The 22646-nt window shown below is 54.6% G+C and overlaps 9 protein-coding genes across 9 annotated transcripts; 6 read left to right on the forward strand and 3 right to left on the reverse strand.

Annotated features, from left to right (window-relative positions):
* Positions 1-173: 173 nt before the first annotated feature.
* BDY24DRAFT_59220 (Pet127 family protein) lies at positions 174-5271 on the reverse strand. Its single transcript, XM_076645009.1, has 14 exons — positions 5110-5271; positions 4865-5008; positions 3481-4692; positions 3269-3373; positions 3116-3185; positions 2885-3017; positions 2635-2781; positions 2407-2538; positions 2172-2297; positions 1969-2091; positions 1741-1838; positions 1449-1653; positions 1144-1333; positions 174-1063 (listed from the first exon to the last, which is right to left on the reverse strand). The coding sequence occupies exons 1-14, from the start codon at positions 5216-5218 to the stop codon at positions 300-302; spliced, it is 3558 nt and encodes a 1185-aa protein (XP_076496759.1). The 5' UTR covers positions 5219-5271; the 3' UTR covers positions 174-299.
* An 82-nt stretch (positions 5272-5353) lies between these two features.
* On the forward strand, positions 5354-6571 carry BDY24DRAFT_389006 (bL35 family ribosomal protein). Its single transcript, XM_076640471.1, has 4 exons — positions 5354-5767; positions 5859-5867; positions 5950-6033; positions 6443-6571. The coding sequence occupies exons 1-4, from the start codon at positions 5420-5422 to the stop codon at positions 6509-6511; spliced, it is 510 nt and encodes a 169-aa protein (XP_076496760.1). The 5' UTR covers positions 5354-5419; the 3' UTR covers positions 6512-6571.
* Positions 6572-7839: 1268 nt separating this feature from the next.
* On the forward strand, positions 7840-9443 carry BDY24DRAFT_389011 (ADP-ribosylation factor-like protein). Its single transcript, XM_076640472.1, has 8 exons — positions 7840-7961; positions 8123-8203; positions 8289-8330; positions 8475-8542; positions 8650-8671; positions 8801-8881; positions 8980-9072; positions 9228-9443. The coding sequence occupies exons 1-8, from the start codon at positions 7872-7874 to the stop codon at positions 9300-9302; spliced, it is 552 nt and encodes a 183-aa protein (XP_076496761.1). The 5' UTR covers positions 7840-7871; the 3' UTR covers positions 9303-9443.
* A 731-nt stretch (positions 9444-10174) lies between these two features.
* Positions 10175-11545, forward strand: BDY24DRAFT_415184 (uncharacterized protein; the record flags this gene model as incomplete). The annotated part of the gene is made up of 1 exon (XM_076643413.1): positions 10175-11545. One exon carries the CDS (start codon positions 10175-10177, stop codon positions 11543-11545), a length of 1371 nt encoding a protein of 456 aa, XP_076496762.1.
* Positions 11546-11686: 141 nt separating this feature from the next.
* Positions 11687-13013, reverse strand: BDY24DRAFT_59298 (uncharacterized protein). Its single transcript, XM_076645010.1, has 5 exons — positions 12806-13013; positions 12514-12568; positions 12347-12368; positions 12176-12179; positions 11687-12036 (listed from the first exon to the last, which is right to left on the reverse strand). The coding sequence occupies exons 1-5, from the start codon at positions 12906-12908 to the stop codon at positions 11885-11887; spliced, it is 336 nt and encodes a 111-aa protein (XP_076496763.1). The 5' UTR covers positions 12909-13013; the 3' UTR covers positions 11687-11884.
* Positions 13014-13287: 274 nt separating this feature from the next.
* On the reverse strand, positions 13288-14817 carry BDY24DRAFT_389018 (uncharacterized protein). The gene is made up of 4 exons (XM_076640473.1): positions 14424-14817; positions 14270-14347; positions 13702-14156; positions 13288-13529 (listed from the first exon to the last, which is right to left on the reverse strand). The coding sequence occupies exons 1-4, from the start codon at positions 14786-14788 to the stop codon at positions 13336-13338; spliced, it is 1092 nt and encodes a 363-aa protein (XP_076496764.1). The 5' UTR covers positions 14789-14817; the 3' UTR covers positions 13288-13335.
* BDY24DRAFT_441391 (uncharacterized protein) lies at positions 14811-16930 on the forward strand. The gene is made up of 5 exons (XM_076644605.1): positions 14811-15367; positions 15518-15858; positions 15980-16046; positions 16127-16354; positions 16477-16930. The coding sequence occupies exons 1-5, from the start codon at positions 14894-14896 to the stop codon at positions 16723-16725; spliced, it is 1359 nt and encodes a 452-aa protein (XP_076496765.1). The 5' UTR covers positions 14811-14893; the 3' UTR covers positions 16726-16930.
* A 2107-nt stretch (positions 16931-19037) lies between these two features.
* On the forward strand, positions 19038-19995 carry BDY24DRAFT_389021 (C2H2-type zinc finger protein). The gene is made up of 3 exons (XM_076640474.1): positions 19038-19225; positions 19319-19407; positions 19517-19995. Exons 1-3 carry the CDS (start codon positions 19133-19135, stop codon positions 19746-19748), a joined length of 414 nt encoding a protein of 137 aa, XP_076496766.1. The 5' UTR covers positions 19038-19132; the 3' UTR covers positions 19749-19995.
* Positions 19996-20670: 675 nt separating this feature from the next.
* Positions 20671-22489, forward strand: FMT1 (methionyl-tRNA formyltransferase; the record flags this gene model as incomplete). The annotated part of the gene is made up of 7 exons (XM_076644606.1): positions 20671-20790; positions 20869-20943; positions 21129-21205; positions 21309-21569; positions 21640-21741; positions 21835-21966; positions 22103-22489. Exons 1-7 carry the CDS (start codon positions 20703-20705, stop codon positions 22487-22489), a joined length of 1122 nt encoding a protein of 373 aa, XP_076496767.1. The 5' UTR covers positions 20671-20702.
* Between the last annotated feature and the right edge of the window lie 157 nt (positions 22490-22646).

Here is a 22646-nt window from a genome sequence, read left to right on the forward strand (position 1 = left end):
TAGCAGACGCTGTAGAGAGGCAGTAGGGTGCACATTTCTCGTCGGCGTTGGTCGTGATTCGTATCTTTGGAGCTCTAGGGTTTCTTGCGAGGGTTTTGGTAGCGTTCTTCCTCGCGTTCGACGCGTCTCATCCTCGCTCCTCTTCTCCGTTCCTTTCCGCGCTACAAAAGGGAAACGAGAGCTAGAGTACATATGATGCCAATGCAAAAAGAGAGCCATGCTAACAAGAAAGAGTACAAAAGGGCGAACTGAGACGAGACGAAAAGGAACGCAACCGAGACGCGTCGTCAAAAAAGAAACTACTTCGTCTGCTCCTCCTTCTCTTTCTCCTCCTCTACCACCACCTCCTTCGCTTCCTCCTCCACCTTCTCCTCCTCCGCTACCTCCACCTTCTCCTCCTCTACCAACACCTCTTCATCCTCTACAACTCCCTCCTTCTCCTCCTCCTCCACCTCCTCTACCACCACCTCCGCCGCCTCCTTCTCTACCACTGCCTCCTCGACCTCCTCCTCCTCCTCCAAATCCGCAAACAAAGGCCCCTGCACCCAATGATGCACCTCCTTCCCCTTCAACGACTTCCTCAGCTTCTCCTCCCTCGCCTTCCCAGCTCTCGCCAACTCCCGAATCTCCAAAACGTCCTTCTGAAGCTTCCCAAACATCAACCGAGGAGGTGTCGCCGCCACCGTCTGAACCTTCCCCACCTTCCCGTTCATCACTCTCTCCACCTCCGAAGCCGAAGCAGCAGAGGCAGGATCGATGCTCCAGCTCTCGGCGGCAACTCCCTCCCCTTCGCTCTCCTCGACGTCGACGGTCTGCTCCTCGTTCGTCCTGATCTCCCGAACGGCGAGATGGGAGAATCCAGAGGTCGGGTCCATGACCTCGGAGTACCAGCGGTCGTCGAAGATTTGTTGCATTTGAGCTTCGGAGAGACCGGAGGGGAGTTTGACGGTGGATCCGATGTCGATCTGCATCGACCGGAGGAGGTCGAAGGAGCGTCGAGCGGAGCGTTGAGCGCTGGGAGTGTCGGAGAGGGGATCTCGGGTGATGGAGAGGTCGACGTTCCCTGTAAGCGTGAAGGGAAGAGGTTCAGCGATAAGGAGAGAGAAAGGAAGGAAGGAAAGGAAGGAGAGGGAAGGGACGCACACTTCTGACCCTCCTTGACCTCAACCTCTCCGACGACCTTCTTCCCATCGACCTTGCTTCCAGCTTGGACTCTGAGCTCGATGATAGGCTTGGAAGTTCCAGTCGAAGCCTCGTCCCACTCCTGCGGTTGAACGAAAACGGCCATCTCTCCTCGAACGCTGTCTGGAGTCTTCATCGTCACCTCGAGGTTCTGTTTCGTTTCGAAAAGAAAGAGAGACGCGACGAAAAGTTCAAGTAAGTCAGCTCGGTTCTTCTTCTCCCTTCTCCTTCAAACGCCAGGGGAAAGATGATGATGCTAGACTCACAACCTTGGGATACAAACTCGTAGCCGTCTGGAACACCTTCTCCAAGATCTCGACGCTCAGCGCAAAGTTCTGATCTCCCATCGTCGTCGATCCGAACAGGACCTCGTCCATCTCGTCGACAGAGATGTACTGGAATCCGTGCATGACGGAGGTGGTGTGGTAGGCGCAGAAGATTCCGTCCATTCCTCCGATTCGGCATTGGAGACTGTAGGTCGAAAGAACAAGCGAGGGAGGGTCAGCAAAGGACGGCGTCGACGAGACGAGAAGGGAGAGAGCGGGATAAGAGACGAACCTGTATTTGAGGAAAGCAGACCTGAACATATCGTAGCGTTCCTTTTCGAAAGACTCGTGAACTCCATGGAGGAAGCGAAGGGGGTAGTGACGTCCTTCCTGCGAAGCGGAAGAAGAAGGAAGGGAGGGAGGGAGGGAGGGAGGGAAGGACGCGTCGAGTCGAGTCGAGTCAGCTCTCCTTTCGTCCCTCCCTTTTCGAGATCAAGAAAGGGGAAAAGAAGGAACGGACCTCAACATTCTCCAAATCCATCCTAACTGCAATCGTCGACCTCGTCTTGATATCGAACGATCCGTTCCCAGGCAGACGAGGATCGATTCCGTCGAGTTGGGATCGCATCAAGATGGAGGAACCCTGCGGTTTCGAAGTCGGTTCCGGTCAGTTTCTTTCTCCTCAGAAACGATGAATCGTTAGAGGGAGGGTTTCGGACTGACCTTGGTGTAATGATAAGCCTCCCTCGTGTTCCTCTCCTCCTCCGAAACAGCCTCCTCGGGAGCGTCCTTCCTGAATCGAGCGAGATCCTTGGAGGTGGTGGTGAGGAGTTTTTCCATGACTTTACCCTGCAAAGACCGATTAGGAAAAGGTTCCAGGGAGTCAGTTAAAGTATGGGATGGAGGACGAGGAGGGAGGGGAGGGGAGGGAAAGAGAGAGAGAGAGACGAAGACGAACCAGCTCCGACAAGATCCTGTTCTCCCCAGCCATCTCGTACGTCTTATCGTTGTCGACAGCGTAGGTCCCGTCCTCGTTGTACTTGAGGAAGATCGAAGCAGGCAGCTTGGCTCCGAACGTATAGCTCGTGGGCTGAACCGGACAAAAACGGAGACGCGTCAGGATTTCGTTCGAAAACACGAGGCTTCGAAGACTCCGAGAGACGACGAAAGCGGATGGTAGACTGACCTTCTCAGCATACTCAGCCGAAAGCATCGTAGTGTTCAACTCCTTCCACCGCCCAATCATGAAGTAGATCTGCGAGAGGCACGACGTGAGCGTCGAGGTCGATCCGTAGAAAGTGCATTTCTCGGATTTGGCGAGTTCTCGAAGATTCTATACCACTCAAGCCCAAACCGAAGGTCAGCGATCCGCTCTTCACAAAGACGCGAAGGAGCAGTCGAAGACGAGAAAGGCAAGGAGAGAACGGCCGACTCACCAAATCCTTCGAAGCAGTCACGTAAGGCGGGAACCTGTTCTGATCAAACTCGTCCGGATGAGGCAAGTCTCGAATCCGAGCATCGAAGTTGTAGACGTTCGAACGAGGATCTCGAAGGAAGTGAACTCCGGGGCTGAGGGAGCGCAACGAAACACAACGAAACATCAGCTCGCGTCTCGTCCTTCTCCCTCCGACCCGTTCCTCTCTTCGAATTGAGAGTTTCGAACTCACTTGAACAGTACCCTATCCAACGAATGAGCAAGCTGAGCAACGGGAGGTCGATCAGATGCGGGCTCCAGAGCTGCAGCAACAACAAAAAGAGGGGCGACGCGTCAGTCAAACGAATCGAGGAACAAGAGAAGCAAGGAGGGTAAAGGGACGTACAAATAGGTTTCTTCCCCTTGACCTTCGTATCCAAAATGACATCCCACAGATCGGCAGCTCCACCAGCGTACTGATGAGGTGGGAGTTGCTTCCCGTCTGGACCGACTGTTTTTCGAAAACGAAAAAACGAACGAAAAAACGAAAAAGACGACGCGTCAGTTTTCAACCCTCCTCGGTCTTCTCTCTTCCTCTCTCTTTCCTAAGAGACTCACACCTCCCCTCCACCTCCTCTTTCTGCCTCCTCTCCCTGCTCTCCTCCCTCCGTTCCTTCGCCTTCTTCGCTCCTTCCCCAACAAACCCGAACCGATTCAGACCCGTCTTCTCCCTCTTCTGCGCTGGTACAACCCTCGGGAGAGCGGCTCGCTCGAACGGTCCTGCTCTCTTCGAGAGCGACCGAGGAGAAGTTGCAGTGAGGAACTCTGGAGGGGCCGAAAGGGGGAGGAAGGAGGGTTTGGGTGAGGGTGAGGGTTTGGGGAGGAGGAAGGAGGGGATGGCGGTGGATGAGGAACCGGGAGTGGATGTAGATGTAGATGTAGATGTAGATGTAGATGTAGATAAGGATGCGAGGTTAACGGAGAAGAATTTCGATAGGATGGTTGTATTCGGTTTGATTCTGTTTCGGCTGTTCTTGCTCCCCTTGGCTTTCATTTTGAGGAGGTTGGTGACTTCGAGGGGTGAAGGGAGGGGAGGGTAGATGATGACTGCTGATTTTGGTTTGGAGGGACGTTTGGAGGGTTTGGATTCGGGTTCGGAGGAGGGCGGAGGGGTGAGGTCTGTGAAGAAGGTGGAGGGAACGGGGGACGCGGCGGAGGAGGAGGACGGAGAGGTGGATCCTGAGAGTTGAGGGAAGAACGAGGAGGGCGCCACGGTTGGTTCGGGACTTTGGCTCGAGCTGGACGCGACGGGTTTCGGCGAGGGAGGAGGAGGAGGAGGAGGAGGAGGAGGAGAAGAAGAGGAGGAGGAGGACGTGTCGACGACGGCGGGGGGATTCGACGTGGCGAACGAGAGGAAGTTTCGGAGGCGGTCCTTCAACGAGTGAGGTGAAGTTGGAGTTGGAGGTGGATCCGAGGCTTCTGGTAGATACGACGGGTGCGTTTTAGTGAGGAAGGCGGGCGGAGGGGTCAGGGAAGGCGACGACCGTCGAGGGGAAGCGACAGGTTTGGTTTTGGTTGAAGATTTGGGTTTGGTTGGCGTCTTTTCGGGTTTGTTCACGAGGAAGGAGGGTACTGGAGGCTTGGGGGGCGACGGCTCAGTCTTGATGATCACTGGGATCTCTTTACGAGCCTTGCGAGCTTTGAAGGCGGAGGGGGACGGAGGAGTGAGGTCGACGTTGGTGACCGAGGAGGATGGAGGAGGAGGAAGTGCAGCTTGAGCCTTTGCAGGTTTCATTCGAGAAGCAGCCTTGGTAGGTACACTTGGTGGTGCTGGGCAGAGAGGAAGAGGACGAGGACGAGGGCGAGACGGAGGAGAGGAGGAGGGAGGAGGGAGGAGGAGGAGAGAAAGGTCAGCTCGGGCTGGAGCTTTGAGCTTTCACTACAGGAGAAGAAGCTCCTAGAGAGACTTCCTGAACAACCCTTAACGAGCGAAGGTACTCACTCGTTGTACTAGACTCCTTCTTCAACTCCTTAGTCATGCTCGAGGGCGCTGTCGAGCTCGTTGCCGACGAGGAGGAAAGTCGAGCTTCGTCCGAGCTCAATTTCAGGGAACGGGTTGCTGCCGCCCTGTAAGCAGCAAAGGAATCTACTCGGAACGAAGTACAAAACTCAGGTCAGCTCTCTCGCTTTCCTTCCAGCGTGGTTGAAACTCGGGAAAAGGGGAAAAGAACGAGCGAGCTCACTCACCAGACTTTGAAGTTCGATCCTTCGACAGGGACCTCCTGCTTACGGCGGACCACGCTAAAGGACGCAGATTTGAGGCTGCCCATCTCGGTGAGGACGCTACTCGGAGCATACACGAGCGAAGAAGGTGGAGAGGTTCCCGAGACTGAGTGAACGAGGTCTTGATGCTGTTAGAAGGTCAACTCGGAAATCTGAAAGAAAGTGCGACCTCATGAATCGAAACGAGCTCTGTCTTTTCAACCTTCAACTCCTTCCATCTCTCCTTCCTTCCTTCCTCTTTCTCTCTCGGATCGGTTTCATCTCTTCCTCGCCCATGTCGTTCCTCCTCCGTCGCACCCTCCCTACAGCTTCCTCCTCTCGCCTCGTCCTCTCCCTCTCTGGGTCTACTCCTCGTCGATTGGGAGCTTCCTCCTTCCTCCCTTCACCTCCTTCAACCTCCTCCTCGTCCCTCTCAACCCTCCTCACCTCCCTCTCCCTCAGCAACCCCACCACCTCCTTATCGCATCGCTCCTTCTCCACTTCTACTATCCTCTCCACTCCGAGTAACAACAACCTCAAGAGGAAGCATCGACAAGGGTGGGATCCAGAGAAGACGGGGACGAGGAAGCACAAGACTCATAAAGGAGCGGCTGCCAGGTTTAGGTGCTACAAGACTGGATTGGTTAGTGAACTTCTAGATCTCTCTGTGTGTGTGTGTGTGTGTGTGTGTACATCAACGAGCTGACCTCTCTTTCTGCCTCGTCTTTCTTCAGTTCAAGCATGTACGTCCTCTCGTCCCCTTCCTTCCCTCCCTTCTCGGCTCGAGCTCATCACCGTCCCCTTTTACATTCGTTGGTCGTGTAGGTCCGAGCAGGAGGAGGACAGCTTCTTCGAAAGAACACTCATCGACAGACGAAACTGGCTGGAGCGCTCATCTTTGCGGGAAAGGTAGGTCGTTCGCTTCTCCTTCTCGTCGTCGACCTCCCTTCCTTCCGTCGGCCCTCGTCTCTCGTGAACACGATCGTCCTTTGGGGAGGTCGATCGAGTCTGAGGCTCTCTCTCTCTCTCGGTCCCAGCTGGGTTGGAATGTGGAGATGGCGCAGGAGCTTAAACGAAGCGAAGGAGGGAAGGAGGAAGGGCTGAAAAGCGAGCTCGCACGCTTCCTCCTTCCCTCCCTCCTTCCTCGCCCTCACTCCCCACTCCCTTCACCTCCCCATCACCCCTACCCTCTCTCTCACCTCTCCGATCCCATCGGCCACTCCTTCCTCTCCTTCTCGTTCCCTTCCTCGCTCGTTCCCTCGTCCAACGAGCTCAAACTGACCTTCCCTTGTTCTCTTTCCTTTCTTGGATCGCTCAGATGCAAACCAAAAAGCTCAAAAAGCTGCTCCCCTTCTGGAAGAGGACTAGGAGACAGGGCGGGTGGTAGACGAGTACTTAAGCAGTAGAGAAACGTGTAGGGATTTTTCGATGGAAGTTAGTTTCGAACCGAACGAGCCGCGACGCGACGCGAGCTTCTTTTTTGAGAAGCTCTCCCTCCTTGTTTGTATCTCTTCCTAGTAAAAGTGATCGAGAGACATTAAGATCGTACCCACCCATCCATGCTGCCCTCCTCGATGTCGAGCGTCTCTTCTTTCAACTCAACCGACGCACCCACCCCACCCCTCCCTCTCTGCCAACCCTCCTCCTCCTCCTCCTTCCCCTCCGCCTCCACCCCCGCGTCTCACCTTCCCCAACCCAACCGCCAACCGAGCAGCTAGGACATGCTTGCACTGTTCCACGGTCCCCACGCACCGAAAACGAAAACGAAAAGCAAACGCGTCAACCCTGCTTCGTTCTCTTCTCATTTTCTTTCTCGACCGACGCGTGAACGAGAAAGAGTGGGAGGTAGGCAGGGGACTCACCAACCTTACTTCTTCATCTTGAGATGCAAGATGAAGGATTGGGTGTTGGGATTGGCGAGAGAGAGAGAAAGCCCAAGCTGGACAGGAGCAGTAGGAGTGCGATTTGGACGAGGCGAGGGAGAGAGGAGGGAGGTGGAGCGTGTAGGGTTGATTGGATGAGGAGGAGGAGTGGGAGGTGATCTGGAAGGAGAGGAGAAGAGCAGAGAAGAGACGATGTCAGTATGGGAAGAGGTGGGAGAGAGAGAGAGAGAGAAAAAAAAAAAAGGGAGAGAGAGGGAAGACGGACGTGGTAGAGCGTCGAGTTCGTCCCGCTTCCGTGAACTGCAAAATAAGATTCGAGAGTCAGCTTCGAGAGTACAGGTTAAGGAATGGATTCGGACCCACCTTCCCCTCTATCAACGATCTCCAAAGCAGCCAGGATGAGCTCGGGGGGAAGAAGGAACGCGAGCTTGAGCGTTTGCGAGTCGGTCACTTGTTCAGGACGAAACGAACGAGAGGAAGATCAAGGGGTCAGGTTAGGAAGGAGCGAGAAGAAAGAGAGAGAGAAGACAGGCGAACGAACGCTTAGGAGGGGAAAGCTCTAGGAGGATGGATTGTAGGAGGGTCGAGGAGGAGATCGAAACAGGAGGGAGAGGGAGGGAGGCCGTCGAGCTCATTCGTTTCTTCTCCTGGACGCCCACCACAAAACAAAGAGCAGGGTAATGATCAGCTTAGCGAGGAGTGTCTCATACGATGCTCAGGTAGGAAATCTTACCTTTGTGAGAGAATAGGTTGTGGTCGTCAGGAGCGAACTCCCAAACCCTCTCCTCTTCAAAACGTCACTTTCCGCCTCGCTCCTTCCCCTCCCTCCAAACACCCACCCACCTCTCCTCTCCCTCTCCGCAAATGGCCATCTCGTACCTCTCGTGGATCCTCAACTGGTTCCGAAACTTGCTGTTCAGTAAAGAACTTGAAGTCGCTTTGGTGGGACTACAGGTTCGTTTCAACGAACCACGAAGGCCCCTTCTCTCGAGAGAGTTGAGCTCACCCTCCTTCCTCCTTTCCTTCCTTCTCTCCCTTCCCTCTTCCCCTCTCTCTTTCCTCTCGCTCTCCTCGCTCGTTCGTTGCTCCGGTATGCTGGTTGAGGGTCTTGACAGGCAGCAGGTAAAACTTCCCTCGTCAACGTTCTAGGGAACGGTCAGTTCTCTTCCGATGTCGTTCCTACGATCGCTTTCAACGTGAGCTCGTTCCCTCCCTCCCTTCCTCCCATCCCTCCTCGCTTCTTTCAAAGCTGACTCGTTCGTTCTGTTCGGTGGGAGATAGCTCCGTCGGGTTACGAAGGGGAATGTCACGTTGAAGATTTGGGTGCGTTGCTCGTCTCGACGAAGTGGAGCTGAGGAGAGGGAGGAGTCGAGGAGGAGGAGATCGAGCTCGCTTCGAGTTCGACTTGGAGCTGCGTTTGCTGATCTTGTTTTCGCTTTGCTCGGTGCTGGGTTGGGATGTTGGTAGGACGTAGCTGGCCAACCTAAATTCAGGAACATGTGGGAGAGGTACTGTAGGGGCGTTCAGGCGATTGTGTGAGTTCTTCACGAAGGGAACGAACGAACGAACGCAAAAGAGGGAGAGATCTGACTTGCGTTGCGATATGGTTTGGCTTTGATGGCGTGGGTGATGGGGGATATAGGTACGTTGTTGATGCTGCCGATGTGAGTCTCTCCATCTTCTTCTCGTCTCCTCGTTCAGAGAATGCTTGAGCGGAAGGGAGAATCAAAACGCGTCGTTGCTCACCCTCCCTCCCTCCCTCCTCTTCTTCACCACCTCGCTTTTCTCACCAGCTCGAATCCATCCCCTCCGCGTCGCACGAACTCCAATCCCTCCTGTCGATACCGGAACTGAAGGGGATTCCGCTACTCGTCGTGCGTTTCCTATCCTCCCCTCCCTCCCTCTCTCTCCCTCCGTCGCTTTTCGTCGCGTCTCCACGCTGACGCACTTCATTCTCGTTGGGTCTCATCAGCTCGGCAACAAAAACGACCTACCAACAGCCCTGTCTGTGGAGGATCTGATCGCTCAACTCAAATTGGCGAAAGTGACGGGTCGACCTGTTTCGGTGAGTCCTCTCTTCCCTTACCCCTTCCCCCTCGTCTCTTCCCCTCCTCCTCCTTCACCTGGCTTCCCCTTCTCCCTTCTCTTCTCCCCATTTTCTCCTTCTCCTTCCTGACTCAACTCCCCTCTTTTTCGTTCCCCTTCGTTGGCGTTCGGCAGTGCTACTCAACCTCGATGAAAACCAACCACAACATCGACATCGTTCTTGCGTGGTTGGCTCAGCGAGCGCATTAACCACCCCGCCCTCGTCATCTCAGCAATATTCCTTATCTTTTTGTGTACGAGTAGGACGGAAAGAGTTGGAAGCGGAAGGGAGGAGGGAGGAGGGAGGGAGGTTGGGAGCGACGATGTAACGAACGAACGAATTACTTTTTCGGTGCTTGTGTTTCGTGGTTTGGGGATGGGGGAGGGAGAGATGAGGAGAGGGTGGGAGAGGAGAGACGGAGAAGGGAAGAGGGGAGGAGAGAGAGAGAGAGAGAGAGAGAGAGAGAGAGAGAGAGAGAGAGAAAGCGAGACGCGTCGTCGGGAGGTTTGAGAGAGAGAGCTCAGCGAAGAAGATGAAGGAGCTTGAGCGTTGGGTGCTGTGAGGTTGATAGGATTTCCTGGAGAAGGAAGAGGTGCTTCTGTGCCCTGTCGGTGAAGATTGTCGAATGTCGAGGACGCGACGAGTCGACTCCCGCTTGTGTCGTCCCTGAACTCTAGACCTTGAACGAGATCGATACCTCAGGTTGAGCTCATGTACCAGAGAACCCGTCAGAACGATCTCTGCTGCACTGTGCCAGCGATCGAGTTCTGAGCTCTCAACGACGAGACGCGTCGAGGCGGAGGAACGAACTATCCTGTCGTCCCCCTCATTATAACTGCTTTCCCCCCCATTTTTTTTTCTGAGTAGGACACTTCCCAATCCCCTCGAGAGGCCTTCCCCATCATCTCAGGTCGCAGCAAAGGTCATGCTGGCAAGGATAGGTCGGCCGTCTTACGCGATAAGCTCGCAATTCGACCATCCATCGATGACCTTACTTTCGCTCCCTTTCCTCCCCCAACGACTTCCCATCCAACCCTCCTCGTCTTCTCTCTCTCAAAGAGACATCTCTTCAAATTCAGCCATGTCGCAGTACCACCCTCCCTCCTACGCTCGCTATCAACCTCAGCCAGCAGCTTCCTCGTCGTCGTCCTCGTCGATCCCTCGCAACTCCCTCCTCCTCTCCTCCTCCCATTCGAGCGTCCTCGACGAAGACGATCTGTCCTTCTCCATCGCTCCGAGGACATCATCATCTCGACCTCCTCCCCAATCAGGTTCCGCCTCTGCCTATCAGCAACCCTCTTCCGCCTCCTCTTCCTACTATCAGCAAAGCCAGAGTCAAGCATGGTCGATGGTCGTCCCAACTCGTCCTCCTCCTCCTCCTCCTCCCTCTTCAGCCTCCCAACCTTCCTCCCTGATGCCTATGCCAGGCCACGACGGACTAGGAAACTTTGCCTCTCCCTCAGGGCTGGGGAATACGGACAGTCAAGTTCTATGGGAGGAAGACAGCTTCAGTGGAACGGAGACGGACTTGGGCGGAGGAGGATGGAGTCAGATCTCCCTGAGCGCGGACGACCTCGACGCTGCTTCCTCTTCCTCTGGCTCGTCAGGAGGAGGAGGAGGAGGAGGAGGAAGAAGGAGGGATTACAGGGAGAAGAGGACGAGGGGAAGGATTGGATCCTCGTCGACTATGTCTGTAGGATCGTCGCTGTTGGATACGGAGGGACTCTCAGAAATGAGCTTGTCCCCTCCTTCGCTGCTGGACGTCGAGGTCGACGAGGAACGTCAACGAACCACCTCTATGTCTAGAGTTCCAACCCTCCTTGCTCTTCATCAACAACCTACCCCTACCCACCCTATCCCTCGATCTTCCAACCGTCTCCAACCATCTGGCAACCCACCCCTTCAACCCCATTCCCAAACGAGAACTCTCATCGATTCCGAGAGGTTCGAACTTCTCCTCTCCCTCTCCCCTTCCGCCATCTCAGCTGGACTCCGACCTCTTCTCCTTCCCCCTTCTGCTTCCTCTTCCTCCTCCCCAACCCTTCCACCTTCACCCCTCGCACTCGTCGCACCATCCAAACCAACCTGCATCGTCCCTCCCCTCCTCCTCTCCCTCCTCTCCCTCGACAAGGACGCCGAACTCCTTTCCCTCCTTCACCACAACCCAACCTCCTCGAACACCTCCTCCTCCCAACCACCCCTATGGCACACTCTCTTCCTCACTTCACCTTCTCTCGACTCTGCGTCATCAAACGAGGGAACGACCCTGGAGGGTTTCTTCGAACGCGTTCGACGCGCCGGGAGCACCAGTCTGAGCTTTGGGAGGCGGATCGGAGAGGGAGAGAGCGAGGAATTCCACAACACCGACGACGACGACGAGGAAGGGTTCGTTCTGGGGAGATGGAAGTGGAGGGAGGGTTTCAGAGGGCTGGTCGTTGGTTGGACGGGTTGAGACGCGTCTCCCTTTTTGCTTTCTTTTTTTGCCCTTTGCTCCCAGACCCGTTTGGGGTCTTTCTCTCTTACCTATGTTATCTCCACACACTCTACGATGTATCCTTTTATCTCTCTCTCTCGAGACAGCTTGGTGAGAGATAGACAGGGCAAGCTAAAGAACGGAAAAAACGATCATCAAAATTCGTAAAACGCGTTTCAACCCTCCCCACCCTCTTCTCCCGCCAACCCCCAAGCCCAGAAGTAGGAAAAGAAAGAAGCAAAAGCAAAAAGCAGAACACACCGCACCCAAATACCAACTCTATAAAGCAGAAAAGGAACCTCCCGCTCCTTCCTGTGTCTAAATTGATTCTAGCGAACCTCGAACCTCAACCCTCCACGACCAACGAAGCAAACGATGCAAAAGCGCTTTACTTGGCGACCTTCTTGGAGATCTTTCCGGAAGGAGGAGCAGCGGCGGCGACGGCGGCGACCATGGCGTCGAAGTCTGGCCTGGGGAGGGCTGGAGGGGGTGGGAAACGGAAGAGGAGGCGAGGGAAGGGAGGGTGTGTGAGCTTGAGCTTCGGAGGAGGGAGAGGGAGAGGGAGGGTTTGGGAACGAAGAGGAGGAGGAGGAGGAGAGAAGGACTTACCACTCTGTGAGGTGGAACGAAGGTTTTCAAAGGCGGTGGAAAGAAAGGGCGAGGAGAGGGTCAGCGAGGGAGCTCGACGACGCGGGAGAGGCGAGGGCTGAAAGAGCGTCGAAGTTTGAGGGTACGAAGACGAATCTACGGCCTCTTGGAGTGAGGAGAAGGAGCACTAACGTGTTTGGCATCCCAGTGCTCACTGATATCGTCAAGAAGGCCCCCAAAAAAAAGGCAGAAGAAGGTCAGCATGTTTGAGCTTTTCTCCGTCTTCTCGTCTCCTCTCCTCTCGCTCGAGCTCATCCACGTTACCTTTCGTCCGCCCGAAAGATCTTCAAAAGACTCACACAAGGTTGTTCTTGTTGGCAGTAGGAAGCTTGCAAGCAGGGCACACGAGCTTCACTGTTGATCATCCAGCAAGAGCAAAGCAAAGGGGGGAATGGAAGGAAGGAAGGTCAGCTTTTTTCAGTTTGGTTCGAGCTCAACTTCTGGGAAAAACAGGTGGACGTCGCCGACGACCTTCCTTCCCATCGCCTTCCCCACCTCCCCTGGACCATCTAGCGACTTCTCGAGACAACCATGGCCCAGCCGGGATTCTGGAGATAAATCCACAAGGTCAAGAAAGAACTGAAAACTCACGGGAAAGAGACTGAGTTTTGAGGTTCGAGTTTCCTCCCTGAGCCTTCTTGAGGGCATCAGCGTTCTTCTGCTGGGACTGAACTTTTTGGAGACCTCGAGCCATTTGTGAGAGTAGAAGGGGTGGGTGAGGGGGAAGGGTCGGGTGGGTGGGTGTGAGGTGAAGTGAAGTCGGGTTCGAAAGACTGAGTGAGGGTTGGAGGAGAAGGAAGGAGGGAAGAGGAGGGAGGGAGGGACTGAGGTTCGAAAAATGGCGGCGCAGCCCGAGGTGCGATTCTGTGAAGTTTTCTTGCAGGGAATTTTGGGAGAGAGCATGGATGTTGAGTATCCGAGACTCTACCTGCGACTTCAGAGAGCTTTCAGGCTCAGTTTGTTGCTCAGGGGAAGGGAGGAGAGAAGGGAGCTCGCGTCGTCCGCTTTCCCCTCGGTTCAAGTCGCGTCTCGTCGGTTTTCAGACCAACTTTGATCACCTAAAACTCCAGGAATGAAGAACAAGACACATGCGATCAAAGTTTTATCATCGCCAAAGCTATCTACGCTTCGACCTCGACCTCCTTGATTCCTCCAAACGCCTGAGTGATCAAGTCTCGACTGACAATCACCTTCTGTCCTCGAGCTGCTGCCACCGCGAGCTCTTCCGGCTTGGGTGGTCCCAAATCGATCCGACGCGTCACTCCGGCTCCATTGCGTCCCAGAGGAAGATAGAGAGCGACGAGTTTCGACACACCTGAAAGAAAGGAAAGAAGCGAAAAGAGAGAGAGAGATCAGTCGTCGGATCGAGACGCGCACGAGAGACGAACGTTCTTCGCTCTTCAGAGGGATAGTAGCGTCTCCCCTGTCCTGGTGAGCAGACGCGTCGTCTCAAAAGGCGCGAGCAGTGTAAAGGGAGTCTGACTCACGTCCATCAGGGTTCTTCGTCTCGGTCGCGACTCCCAAATCCACCACCTCTCCGTCCTTCCTCTGCACCCACTTCAACAACGAATCCTTCTTGGTCTTGATCACCATCCTCCCACTCGGTCGCAAGCTCTTGATCTGTACGATCGAGCTCTTTGCCCACCCTTGAAGCAGTCCAACGGGGAGTCCGACGCAGACGACGGTGAGGAGGAAGAAGGTGAAGTACGGAGGTCGGTAGGGAGCGACGATGGTGTTTAGATCAGGTTGGGGTGCATCGGGGTTGGCAGGGTCGAGGAAGAAGGTCGAGGGTACGGTGGCTGCCACATCGAGGGGAACGTAGGGTTTAGGGGAGGAGAGAGGTTGGTTGCGAGTGGGAGAGGCGGTCGAGGAGGTTGTTGGACGAGGAGCAGGTTTGGGGAGGATGAAGGTCGTGTCTGCTTGGATATCGATGAGGCAGACTCTGGGAAAGTGAATAAAAGAGAGAGAGATGGAGTCAGAGGGAGTGAAGGAAGGGAGATGGAGATGTTCGAGAAGAACGAAGGGAGGTCGGGGAGGGGAGGAGAAGAGACGAACAAGCAGACGACCTGCGAGACCAGGAAAGCCCAGATGAGACCGTTGGATTGACCAGAGGGACGGTTGAATACGATTCGCCTGGAGAATATACACGTGAAATTCTAGATCAGCAGGGCGATCTCGTAGAAAGAAGCGAAAGGAAGCGAGAGCTCACTCCTCTTGATCTTCCTGTCCCTTCTCTTTGGATTGAGTCCAGCCTGTTCCAGCGAGGGTATCCAATCGAAGCTGCTCTACAGCTTTGTCGGCTTTGATCTGGGATAGAGATCGAAGAGGTGGTCGAACTTTAGGGATGGGACTAGGGGAGGAAGGAGTCGAGGAAGGAGTCGAGGAGGAGGATCGAAGGAGGAAGGGCTGAAGAGAGGAAGAGAGCTGGAGCGTTGTTGAACGAGGAAGAGCTCGAAGGAGGGATCGTTGGAGGGACATGAGGGAGAGAGGTGTTCGTCGGTGTGTGGAGGATCCGAGATTCGATGCTGATGGTTGGGAGGAGGAAGGAAGAAAACAAAAAGTGGCCGAGCTCATTCGACTTTCGTCCCTTCCTTCCCTTCTCCCTCCCAACGGCCACGAGCCTCTAAATCTACCCCTCCTCTTTCGACCCTTCTCTACTACAACCTTCGCTCTCCGAGGATGGCCGAGTGCGGCATCTGCCTAGGATCCCTCTTTGAACACGAACAACCCATCGCTTCCTCGTCGACCTCCTCTCCTCCCCTTCTCATCGAACGGAAGGTCGTCTCCATCGCTTGCGGCCATGTATATCACGACGACTGCATCCGGGACTGGTTCAGGGAGAAGGGAAGACAGTCCAACTGGAAATGCATCAACTCCTGTAGTCAGAAACCAACTCCAGCTTCGATAAGACCGTTGTTCTTTGGAGGGAATCCTTGGGAGCAGGCAGAGAAGGAGGAACTCGGCAGCTCGAATCGATTGTTGAAGGGCAAAGCTAAGGCTTTGAAAGGGAAGGTTAGCGAGTTGAGTGTAGATTCGAGTGGGAAGGAGATGCACAGGGTGTTGGGTCCGGGAGGAGTAGCAGATTTGATCAAGGAGATGAAGAGGTTTGAAGAGGAGGAGTGGGTCAACGTAGGAGAGGATGAAGAGCTTCGGGTGAGTCCAGACCCAGTTTGTGTTCATATCTGGTCCCTCTATATACTCTATACGGGTCCCTTCTCTCCTCTATACACGTTTGACGCGTCTGTTTTGACCACCAAGCTGACTTCAACGCGCTCTCTCCTTTCCTTCCTCCCTCCTCATCAGGTCACCCTCACCTCCCTCACCTCCTCCCTCAACGCCCTCCTCCCCAAACTCCACTACACCTACAGAAACTCTTCTCTCAACCAAACCATCACGACGCTCGAAGCCACCGTCTCTATTCATCAATCCGACCTCGACTCGTTGGCGAAACAACACGCCGACGAGCTCGACTCGTTATCCAAACAAGCTCTTGTCAAGCTCAACGCCGAGGAGGATCGATGGAGGCAACAGAGGAGGCAGGAGAGAACGAAATGGGAGGAGGAGAAGAGGAAGTTCGACGTGGAGAGGAAAGGATTCGAGCAGTCGATGGAGAGATTGAGGATGGAGAAGAAGGAGCTGGCGAGGTGAGCTTCGTCTCCACTCCTGCCTTCTTCTGCTTCGGCCGCGTCTTTTCGTCCCTCGGCGCGAAGGAAAAGCTGACCGGTCATGTTCATCTCTCTGTCAATACGTTCATCTTATCTCCAGTCAAGTCGAGGGTCTGGAGAAGTCAGCTCAAATTCGAGAAGGGAGTTTGAACAGCCAGAGGAAGGAGGTACGTCGCTCGTCTCGTCGCGTTTCGTTCTTCCTTGTCCTTCTCTGGCCTGATCGAGTACCTCTTCCCTCTTCGAACAGATCACCAAGCTCAGAGTCAAGGTCAACGACCAGAAGGCCACCATCATGGAGCTCCAGAATGAGAACTCGTCGCTCGTCTCGGAAGTCGCGTCGAAACCGAAACGAGCTCGAACGGACGATGTCGACGAGGAGGGAAACTTTCTTTCGGATGAGGACGTGGAGGCTGGCGACGAGAGCTTGGAGGTTGCGGATTTGAGCTGGGAATCCGAGCACGCGCCCGTTAGATCTGTGCGTCCCTTCTTCACTTTCCCTCAGCCCTCTCCCTCTGCTTTCGTCGTTCCGTCTCAGCTCCCGACGTCTCGTTTGCCTCGTACTGACCAATGCTCTTCCCGACTTTTCTCTTCTCACAGACTACGTCCTACCGTCCCTCGTCGTCCTCCTCGAAAAAGGTCCTCCAAACCTCCAACGTCAACCCTTCGACCGTCCCCTTCGAACCCTCTCTCATCTCCAACAAGCGCAAAGCTCCCTCCTCGGGATTCTCGTCAGGTCCTCGTACCAAGATGGCTCCTCCCTCCTCTCAAACCATCACCTCGTCCTCACTCTTCAAACTAGGATCAAGTGGGACCATCGCCCTCGGTCCCAAGTCGTCGAGGCGCTAGTAGGAGCTTGGCTCGTTTGTAGGAGACAACGAGAGGGAAGGGGTAGGACCTTGGCTAGCAGGTTGTGTAGAGGGAGGGAGGGAGAAGGAAGGAGCCAGGGCTGAAAGGTTGCGATGGGCTGAAGAGGTTCGGGAGCTGTTGTTTTTTGTTTCGTTGTTTGTACGTTTGTTTCTCGTTTTCTTTTCTCTCATGCCTTCACGACCCACTCTTCAAACCTTCCCTCCCTCCGAGCACCTCACCTACCCCGTCTCTTGGCGACAAACTCTGTCTCTCACACCTCGACATCTCCCCTTCCTCTTCAAGACACAAAGAAGGAGGGAAACCCACGAAGATTCGAAGGGACCATGCGAGTCGAACCTCCTCGCCTTCCCCTGTTCTGTATGGTTTGCGGGCCGTCCGAGAAACTCCGCTAATATAGATTGCCTGAGTGGGCTGAAGGTCCAAGAAGGAAGATCGCTGCTCGTTCTTCCATTTGGCTGTTCTTCTCTGGGGCAGGTTCGAACGAGGACGATCTGCTACGAGTCGGGGAAAGAGGAGGAAGACGCGTCGTGGGTGAAACCGAAACGGAACGGCGGAAGCGAGGCTCGAAACTCGGGGAGATGGGCTGATCCTTCCATTTCTTTGGTGTCAAACTTTCAGTCCTCAAAAGAGTCAAACACTCGCTACCCCTGCAATAGAGAGACGGAGGTCACCTGTCTCTCGTTTTTTGTTCCTCTAGTCTTCCTTCACGCGTTTCGACTTTGCTTCCTTTCTCCAACTCCTTCTCAGCCCTCCTCTTTTCTGCTGGTGAGTTTGCGTCTTCTTACATCTATGCTTGCTTCTGATCCCGCTGGTTTACTGAAGAATTCCTTCTATTTTGCTCCCTCTGTCTAGAAGAATCGACTCGTCATTTTGGCCTTTTCCTTTCTCAGCCTCCCCTTCTCCCCTCCTCTCCTCCTCTCCTCCCTCCTCCTTTGCGATGAACCACCATTACCACCATCAAGACTCAACTCGTCTTCCGGGGGTTCTTCAGATGCTCGCAGGTTCAGCATCGCATGGTAGGTCTCCTCTCCTTTCTGTTTTCTCGGACTTCTCGAGTGCAAACTGACTCTCGGTGCCTTCTTCTCATCTTCCAGACGAAGGAGGTCAGCCCTGAGCCGAGATATCTCCTCCTCCTCCTCCTCTCGTTCTTAACCTGACGTCCCCACCTCTCTTCCTCCACTCTCGTTCAGCGTCTCTCTTCTCTTCGTGGGAAGGTCTTCGCTCTCACGTTCCGGAGACTCGTTTTCACCAACAAGAAGGAAACCGCTTGCCTGTTCCGACCGCTTCAGCTCCTCCTCCTCCTCCTCGTTCGTTCCATCACCAATCTCTCGCCCTCAACCCTCCTCAATCCTCGAACTACGCTCCTTCCTACTACTCCGGAATGGGAGGAGGAGGAAGCTACCCATCTCAGATTCGACCTTCCTATCAACCACTAGAACCAGGTTCGTGCTTTCCTCTCGTACTTACTTCCGCCCCCAAAAGAACAAGCGACGTTTCAGCCCAGGCCTTCTTTTTCCTTCGGGCGTCCTTCTTCTTTCCGGAGTAGCTTTCCCTTGACTGACTCTACTTCTCATTCGTCCCAGAACACAATCCCTACTCTCGACCTCTCTACGCTCCTCCTCCACCTTCCTCGACCTACTCCTCCTCCCTCTCGTACTCTCCACCCAGCCTCGGCTTATCTCCCATCTCCTCGACCCGAACCACCAACACCCTCCTCGGATCGAGCACTCCCACGAGCGAGAAGGAGATGGACATGATGACGGGGGTGAGCGAAGGAGTGATGGTTCCGGACGACGTTCGTCTCAGTGGGGAGATCCTCCTTGGTCTCTCGCAAGCGTTCGAACGGAAACCTCTTCCTCTTCCTCCTCCTTCGGCGTTTCAACCTCTCTCGAGGTTTGGGATGGGTTTGGATCTTGGGTCGATGGATCGAGGGAGGGAACAGAGGAGGGGAAGGACGAGTGTGAGCACGGAGGGAACGGAAGATGAACTCGAGGTCAGTTCTTCAGCCTAGGCCCTTTCACACTTTTCAAGATCCGAAGAAACTCATAACTTTTTTTCCTTCCCTTCTGTCCCTTCTCTCGTACAGGCTGCTTCGCCCTTCAGCTACTCTCCTTCTCCCGGTCCAGCTTCAGCTCCTCCTCACCTTCCGATTCAGACTCCTTCAATCGTCGCGTCGACCTCGTCCGTCCCGAGCCGCCAAACCTCGCCCAGAAGATCCTCCCAGTCTTCCTCCTCTCACCACCAGCGTCGTCCTTCAACTGGATCCAACACTACCTCTCGACCTCGACGATCTTCCAACACCTCCTCGTCGAGCTCGCATGCAAGACCGTACTCGGCTGGAAGTGGGTCGAAGACAGGAGGAGCAGGAGGAGGAGGAGTTGCGTCGATGGCTGCTCCGGAGAGGGAGGATCTGGGGATGGGAGGAGTTGAGGAGAGACCTTTCTTGTGTGATTTTTGTGAGGAGAGGTTCTTGAGGAAGGTACGTTCTGTGTCGTGAAGGAAAAAGGAAACGAACAAGAAGGCTGACTTCGACGCGTCGCAACTCTTCTTCCTCTTCTCTTTTCAAAAACAGAACGACCTCACTCGACATCGACGAATCCACACTGGAGAGAAGCCTTACGTCTGTCCCAACGGGACCTGTTCCGAGCGATTCATGAGGAAGTGAGTCCTTCCCTCCCTCCTTCTCTCTCTCTTCCTCAAGTCGCGTCTCCGTTCGTTCGTCTTCGAAACCACACTAAACGTCTTCCTTTCACCCTCCTTCCCACCTCAGCGACGCCCTCCTTCGCCACCTCACCCACTCCAAAAGTTGCGCCGCCGCCGCTCCCTCTCGAGAAGAATTCACGTTTGGAATCGGCGCTCCAAAACGACGAAGGAAGTACCCTGGCCCTACCGCCTCCTCCTCTTCAGCTGTTACGTCGTCGCCTACCGAACCCTACAACCCGGCTTCTTCCACTTCCACGCAAGGAGGGTCTCACAAGAGGAGGTCGTCCACCACCGCCTGAAACAACCGAAGCTGGTTCCGTCGCTTCTTCTCGTTCGATGTGATTTCTCTCGTTCCTCGTTTGCCTTTTCGCTTTTTTTCGTTTTCCTTCGCAGTTGCTTTACAGCCTTGCACTCTCGCATCATCTTTGCGTACCATCCGTTTCAACTCGCTACAGTACCCCCCATCTCGCTGCCCCATCAACGCACTCATCAACGATCTTCCTCTCGCGTCCGTCTTGCTTTTTTTTCTTCCTGCACGTTCCCCCCCCCCCCCCCCCCCATCAGTACCCGTAGCTCCGTATATCTCAATTCGCTCAATCTTTCTCACGCTCATCTCATCTTCACTTGCTTAGCTCTACCGTTATGTTGCTGTTTCGGTCGCGTCGAAGACTGAACGCTCGACGCGTCGCGCTTTCTTGCAACCTGCTCCTTCCTCCGTTTTTTACGATTACGATCCGATACGATACGATACGATACAAACGTGACACCTCTTCACACGTGATACTCGAATGATTTTATGATGTTTTTCGCTAGAGGTACAGATGAAGAGGAACGGGAAGTCGGGAACGGAGGCTGAGAGAGCGAGAGCGAGGGGAAAGAAGAAGAGACGCGGATTCTTGAGAGCGTCGGTACTGAAGGCTGGAAGTTCATTGTCGAGGGGGTCAAACTGGTGAAGAGGTTGGATGAAGTTGGGTCGGGGTGGAGAGTTGCGGAGGGAGAGGAGGGAGGGGAAAGAGAGGTCGCCTTCGATCGAAGCTGTCGAACAGAGTTTTTCTTCGAGGACTTCGAAGCCGAAATCGTAGAGGTGCAAAACACGCTGAGTCTGCTGATTTTTTTCGTAACAGGCGTCAATTTTTTTAAGCGATCGAACGGGTCGGACTCGGAAGCAAGCTTCCTTCGAAAAAGCTCAACAACCCCCTTCCCTTCCCTTCCCTTCCTTCCCTCCCAACCCCCTCCCTCCGTTTTCCCGAAGAATGAAACACCTCAAACCGTTCGACATCCTCTTCCTGGGCTCGGACAGCTTCTCCATAGGAGTCCTCTCGAATCTCTTACGGAGCACAGGTCAGTCCAAAGAAAGAGAGAAAGGCAGGACGAGCTCAAGCTCGAGCTGAGTTGACCTGCTTTCCTTCTTGATTCCAGACGTCTACAACTCGATCACGGTGGTCACGCCTGCTATCAAGATGACGGGGAGGAGGAAGAACGTGGAGTACATTCGTGAGTAGGGCTCTTTTTCGTTTCTTCTTTTGGGTTATCAAGAGGGAGGGAGGGAAGAGAAGGAGAAGGAAGGGAGGAAGGAAGGAAGGAGAGAGTGTTGAGCTCGACATTCCTCTTTGTCGTCTTTCGCTCACTCCTTCCCCTTGTTCTCTTCTCTCTCTTTCTTTTCGATGATACAAAAAAAGCCGAGCTCCAAAAATTCGCCTTCTCCAAAAACCTGCCTCATTTCCCTGTGCCTCCCTCAGGGATCAAAGCTTTCGTTGTTCGTTCTTTCCTCTCCTCTCCTCCTCCTTCTCCTTTCTCTTTCCCGTCCCACCCATCTCACCCCTCTCCCACTTTGGTCTTCTCTCTCCGCCCGCCCACAGCCCCCCGACGCGTTCCTCTCCCCTTCACCAACCTCCCTGCTCATCACGGCCTCGTTCGGATCGATCCTCCCTCCTTCGCTCCTCTCCATCTTCGAACAAGACCGGAAACTCAACATCCATCCTTCCCTCTTGCCGAAGTACAGAGGAGCAAGTCCGATTCAGACGGCGATCATGAACGGAGATAAGATGACGGGAGTGAGCGTGTTGGGGATGAGTGACAAGGGGACCGATAGAGGGGATGTGTGGGAGCAGAAGGAGGTGGTGAGTCCGAGTCGATTCGTTCCAATTCGTTTAACTCGAGCCTCACGACCTTCGTTCGTTCGTTTCACAGCCCATACCAGACACAGCAACCTACCACTCCATGGTCCCCGTTCTAGCTGAAGAAGGAGCCGTAGCCCTGATCAAAACCCTCCGGAAGATGATCAACAGATCGGTACGTCTCTCTCTCCATCTCTCTCGTCTCGTTTCGTTCGCGTCGAAACGAACCCTCTCGCTCACTCCTCCTCTTTTGGTTTTGGATCTGCAGGCAACCTCCACCCCTCAAGACCCTCGTTTAGCTTCTCGAGCGCCCAAGATCACCCACGACCATGGGATCCTGGATTTCGAGACCCAGACGGCCGTGGAGATTGAGAGGTTGTACCGAGCGATTGGCCATCAGGTGAGAGAGTTTTTTGTTTTTCGTTCTTCTCTCTCTCTTCTCTTTTTGCCCTTTTCTTTCTCTTTTTCGTTTCGTTTCCTCGAAATTCATTAAGGCTGATTTCCTAATCTCCTTAACTCTCCCTCCCACATCGCAGCAAAACCTCTCCACCCACCTCCCCGCTCACACACCCAACCAACTCAAACGCTCTCCTCCTCAAACCCTCCCCTTGAACCTCTACTCCCTCTCCCTCCCCCCACCTTCCTACCTCCCTTTGCATCCTCCCCCACCAGGAACGACGTTCTACCATCCGAGATTGAACGCGCTGGCGGTGCAGTGTAAAGAGGGACAGGTGCTGGTGGAGGAAGGGCAGGTGAGTGGGAAGCATGGAGGGAGGGTGGGAGCAGGGGAGCTTTGGAAGGGGTGGCGGGATGGAGGGAGGGTTAATGAGGCGGGTGGGGTGTGGGATTGGGTGCAGTTGGGAGGAGGAGGGGGAGGAGGAGGGAAGGGAGGAGAGGGAGGGGGAGGAGGAGGGTGGGAGTGAGGAGGGAGGTTGCGTTTTGAGGTTGTTGTTTTTTGAGGTTGAGTGGGTGTATGCGTGCGAGAGAGAAAAGCTAGTAGGGTTTGAGTTGGAAGCTTCGGAGTCGTTCCCACGAGCTCGAGCTAGAATCGTCCGTCCGACGCGTCTCCCTCTCCCTTCT

This window comes from Mrakia frigida (assembly GCF_051309035.1).
Source record: "Mrakia frigida strain ATCC 22029 unplaced genomic scaffold BDY24scaffold_15, whole genome shotgun sequence".
Lineage (NCBI taxonomy): Eukaryota > Fungi > Basidiomycota > Tremellomycetes > Cystofilobasidiales > Mrakiaceae > Mrakia > Mrakia frigida.

Bases quoted from the DNA above. Each gene is read 5' to 3' on its own strand.
- BDY24DRAFT_59298 (XM_076645010.1), bottom strand. From the start codon at position 12,908: ATGGCTCGAGGTCTCCAAAAAGTTCAGTCCCAGCAGAAGAACGCTGAT. The intron at 12,569-12,805 runs GTGAGTTTTCAG...GATGATCAACAG, and splicing joins CAAAACTCAGTCTCTTTCCC to TGAAGCTCGTGTGCCCTGCT. The intron at 12,369-12,513 runs GTGAGTCTTTTG...TGACGATATCAG, and splicing joins GCCAACAAGAACAACCTTGT to TGAGCACTGGGATGCCAAAC.
- BDY24DRAFT_389011 (XM_076640472.1), top strand. From the start codon at position 7,872: ATGGCCATCTCGTACCTCTCGTGGATCCTCAACTGGTTCCGAAACTTG. The intron at 7,962-8,122 runs GTTCGTTTCAAC...GGGTCTTGACAG, and splicing joins TCGCTTTGGTGGGACTACAG to GCAGCAGGTAAAACTTCCCT. The intron at 8,204-8,288 runs GTGAGCTCGTTC...GGTGGGAGATAG, and splicing joins TTCCTACGATCGCTTTCAAC to CTCCGTCGGGTTACGAAGGG.
- BDY24DRAFT_389018 (XM_076640473.1), bottom strand. From the start codon at position 14,788: ATGAGCTCGGCCACTTTTTGTTTTCTTCCTTCCTCCTCCCAACCATCA. The intron at 14,348-14,423 runs GTGAGCTCTCGC...TATATTCTCCAG, and splicing joins GGACAGGAAGATCAAGAGGA to GCGAATCGTATTCAACCGTC. The intron at 14,157-14,269 runs GTTCGTCTCTTC...TCACTTTCCCAG, and splicing joins GTCTCGCAGGTCGTCTGCTT to AGTCTGCCTCATCGATATCC.
- BDY24DRAFT_389006 (XM_076640471.1), top strand. From the start codon at position 5,420: ATGTCGTTCCTCCTCCGTCGCACCCTCCCTACAGCTTCCTCCTCTCGC. The intron at 6,034-6,442 runs GTAGGTCGTTCG...TGGATCGCTCAG, and splicing joins CGCTCATCTTTGCGGGAAAG to ATGCAAACCAAAAAGCTCAA.
- BDY24DRAFT_441391 (XM_076644605.1), top strand. From the start codon at position 14,894: ATGGCCGAGTGCGGCATCTGCCTAGGATCCCTCTTTGAACACGAACAA. The intron at 15,368-15,517 runs GTGAGTCCAGAC...CCTCCTCATCAG, and splicing joins GAGAGGATGAAGAGCTTCGG to GTCACCCTCACCTCCCTCAC. The intron at 15,859-15,979 runs GTGAGCTTCGTC...TCTTATCTCCAG, and splicing joins GAGAAGAAGGAGCTGGCGAG to TCAAGTCGAGGGTCTGGAGA.
- BDY24DRAFT_59220 (XM_076645009.1), bottom strand. From the start codon at position 5,218: ATGCTCCGAGTAGCGTCCTCACCGAGATGGGCAGCCTCAAATCTGCGT. The intron at 2,298-2,406 runs GTTCGTCTTCGT...CGGTCTTTGCAG, and splicing joins ACAGGATCTTGTCGGAGCTG to GGTAAAGTCATGGAAAAACT. The intron at 1,334-1,448 runs GTGAGTCTAGCA...GAAACGAAACAG, and splicing joins CGAGTTTGTATCCCAAGGTT to AACCTCGAGGTGACGATGAA.
- BDY24DRAFT_389021 (XM_076640474.1), top strand. From the start codon at position 19,133: ATGGCTGCTCCGGAGAGGGAGGATCTGGGGATGGGAGGAGTTGAGGAG. The intron at 19,226-19,318 runs GTACGTTCTGTG...TTTCAAAAACAG, and splicing joins AGGAGAGGTTCTTGAGGAAG to AACGACCTCACTCGACATCG. The intron at 19,408-19,516 runs GTGAGTCCTTCC...TTCCCACCTCAG, and splicing joins TCCGAGCGATTCATGAGGAA to CGACGCCCTCCTTCGCCACC.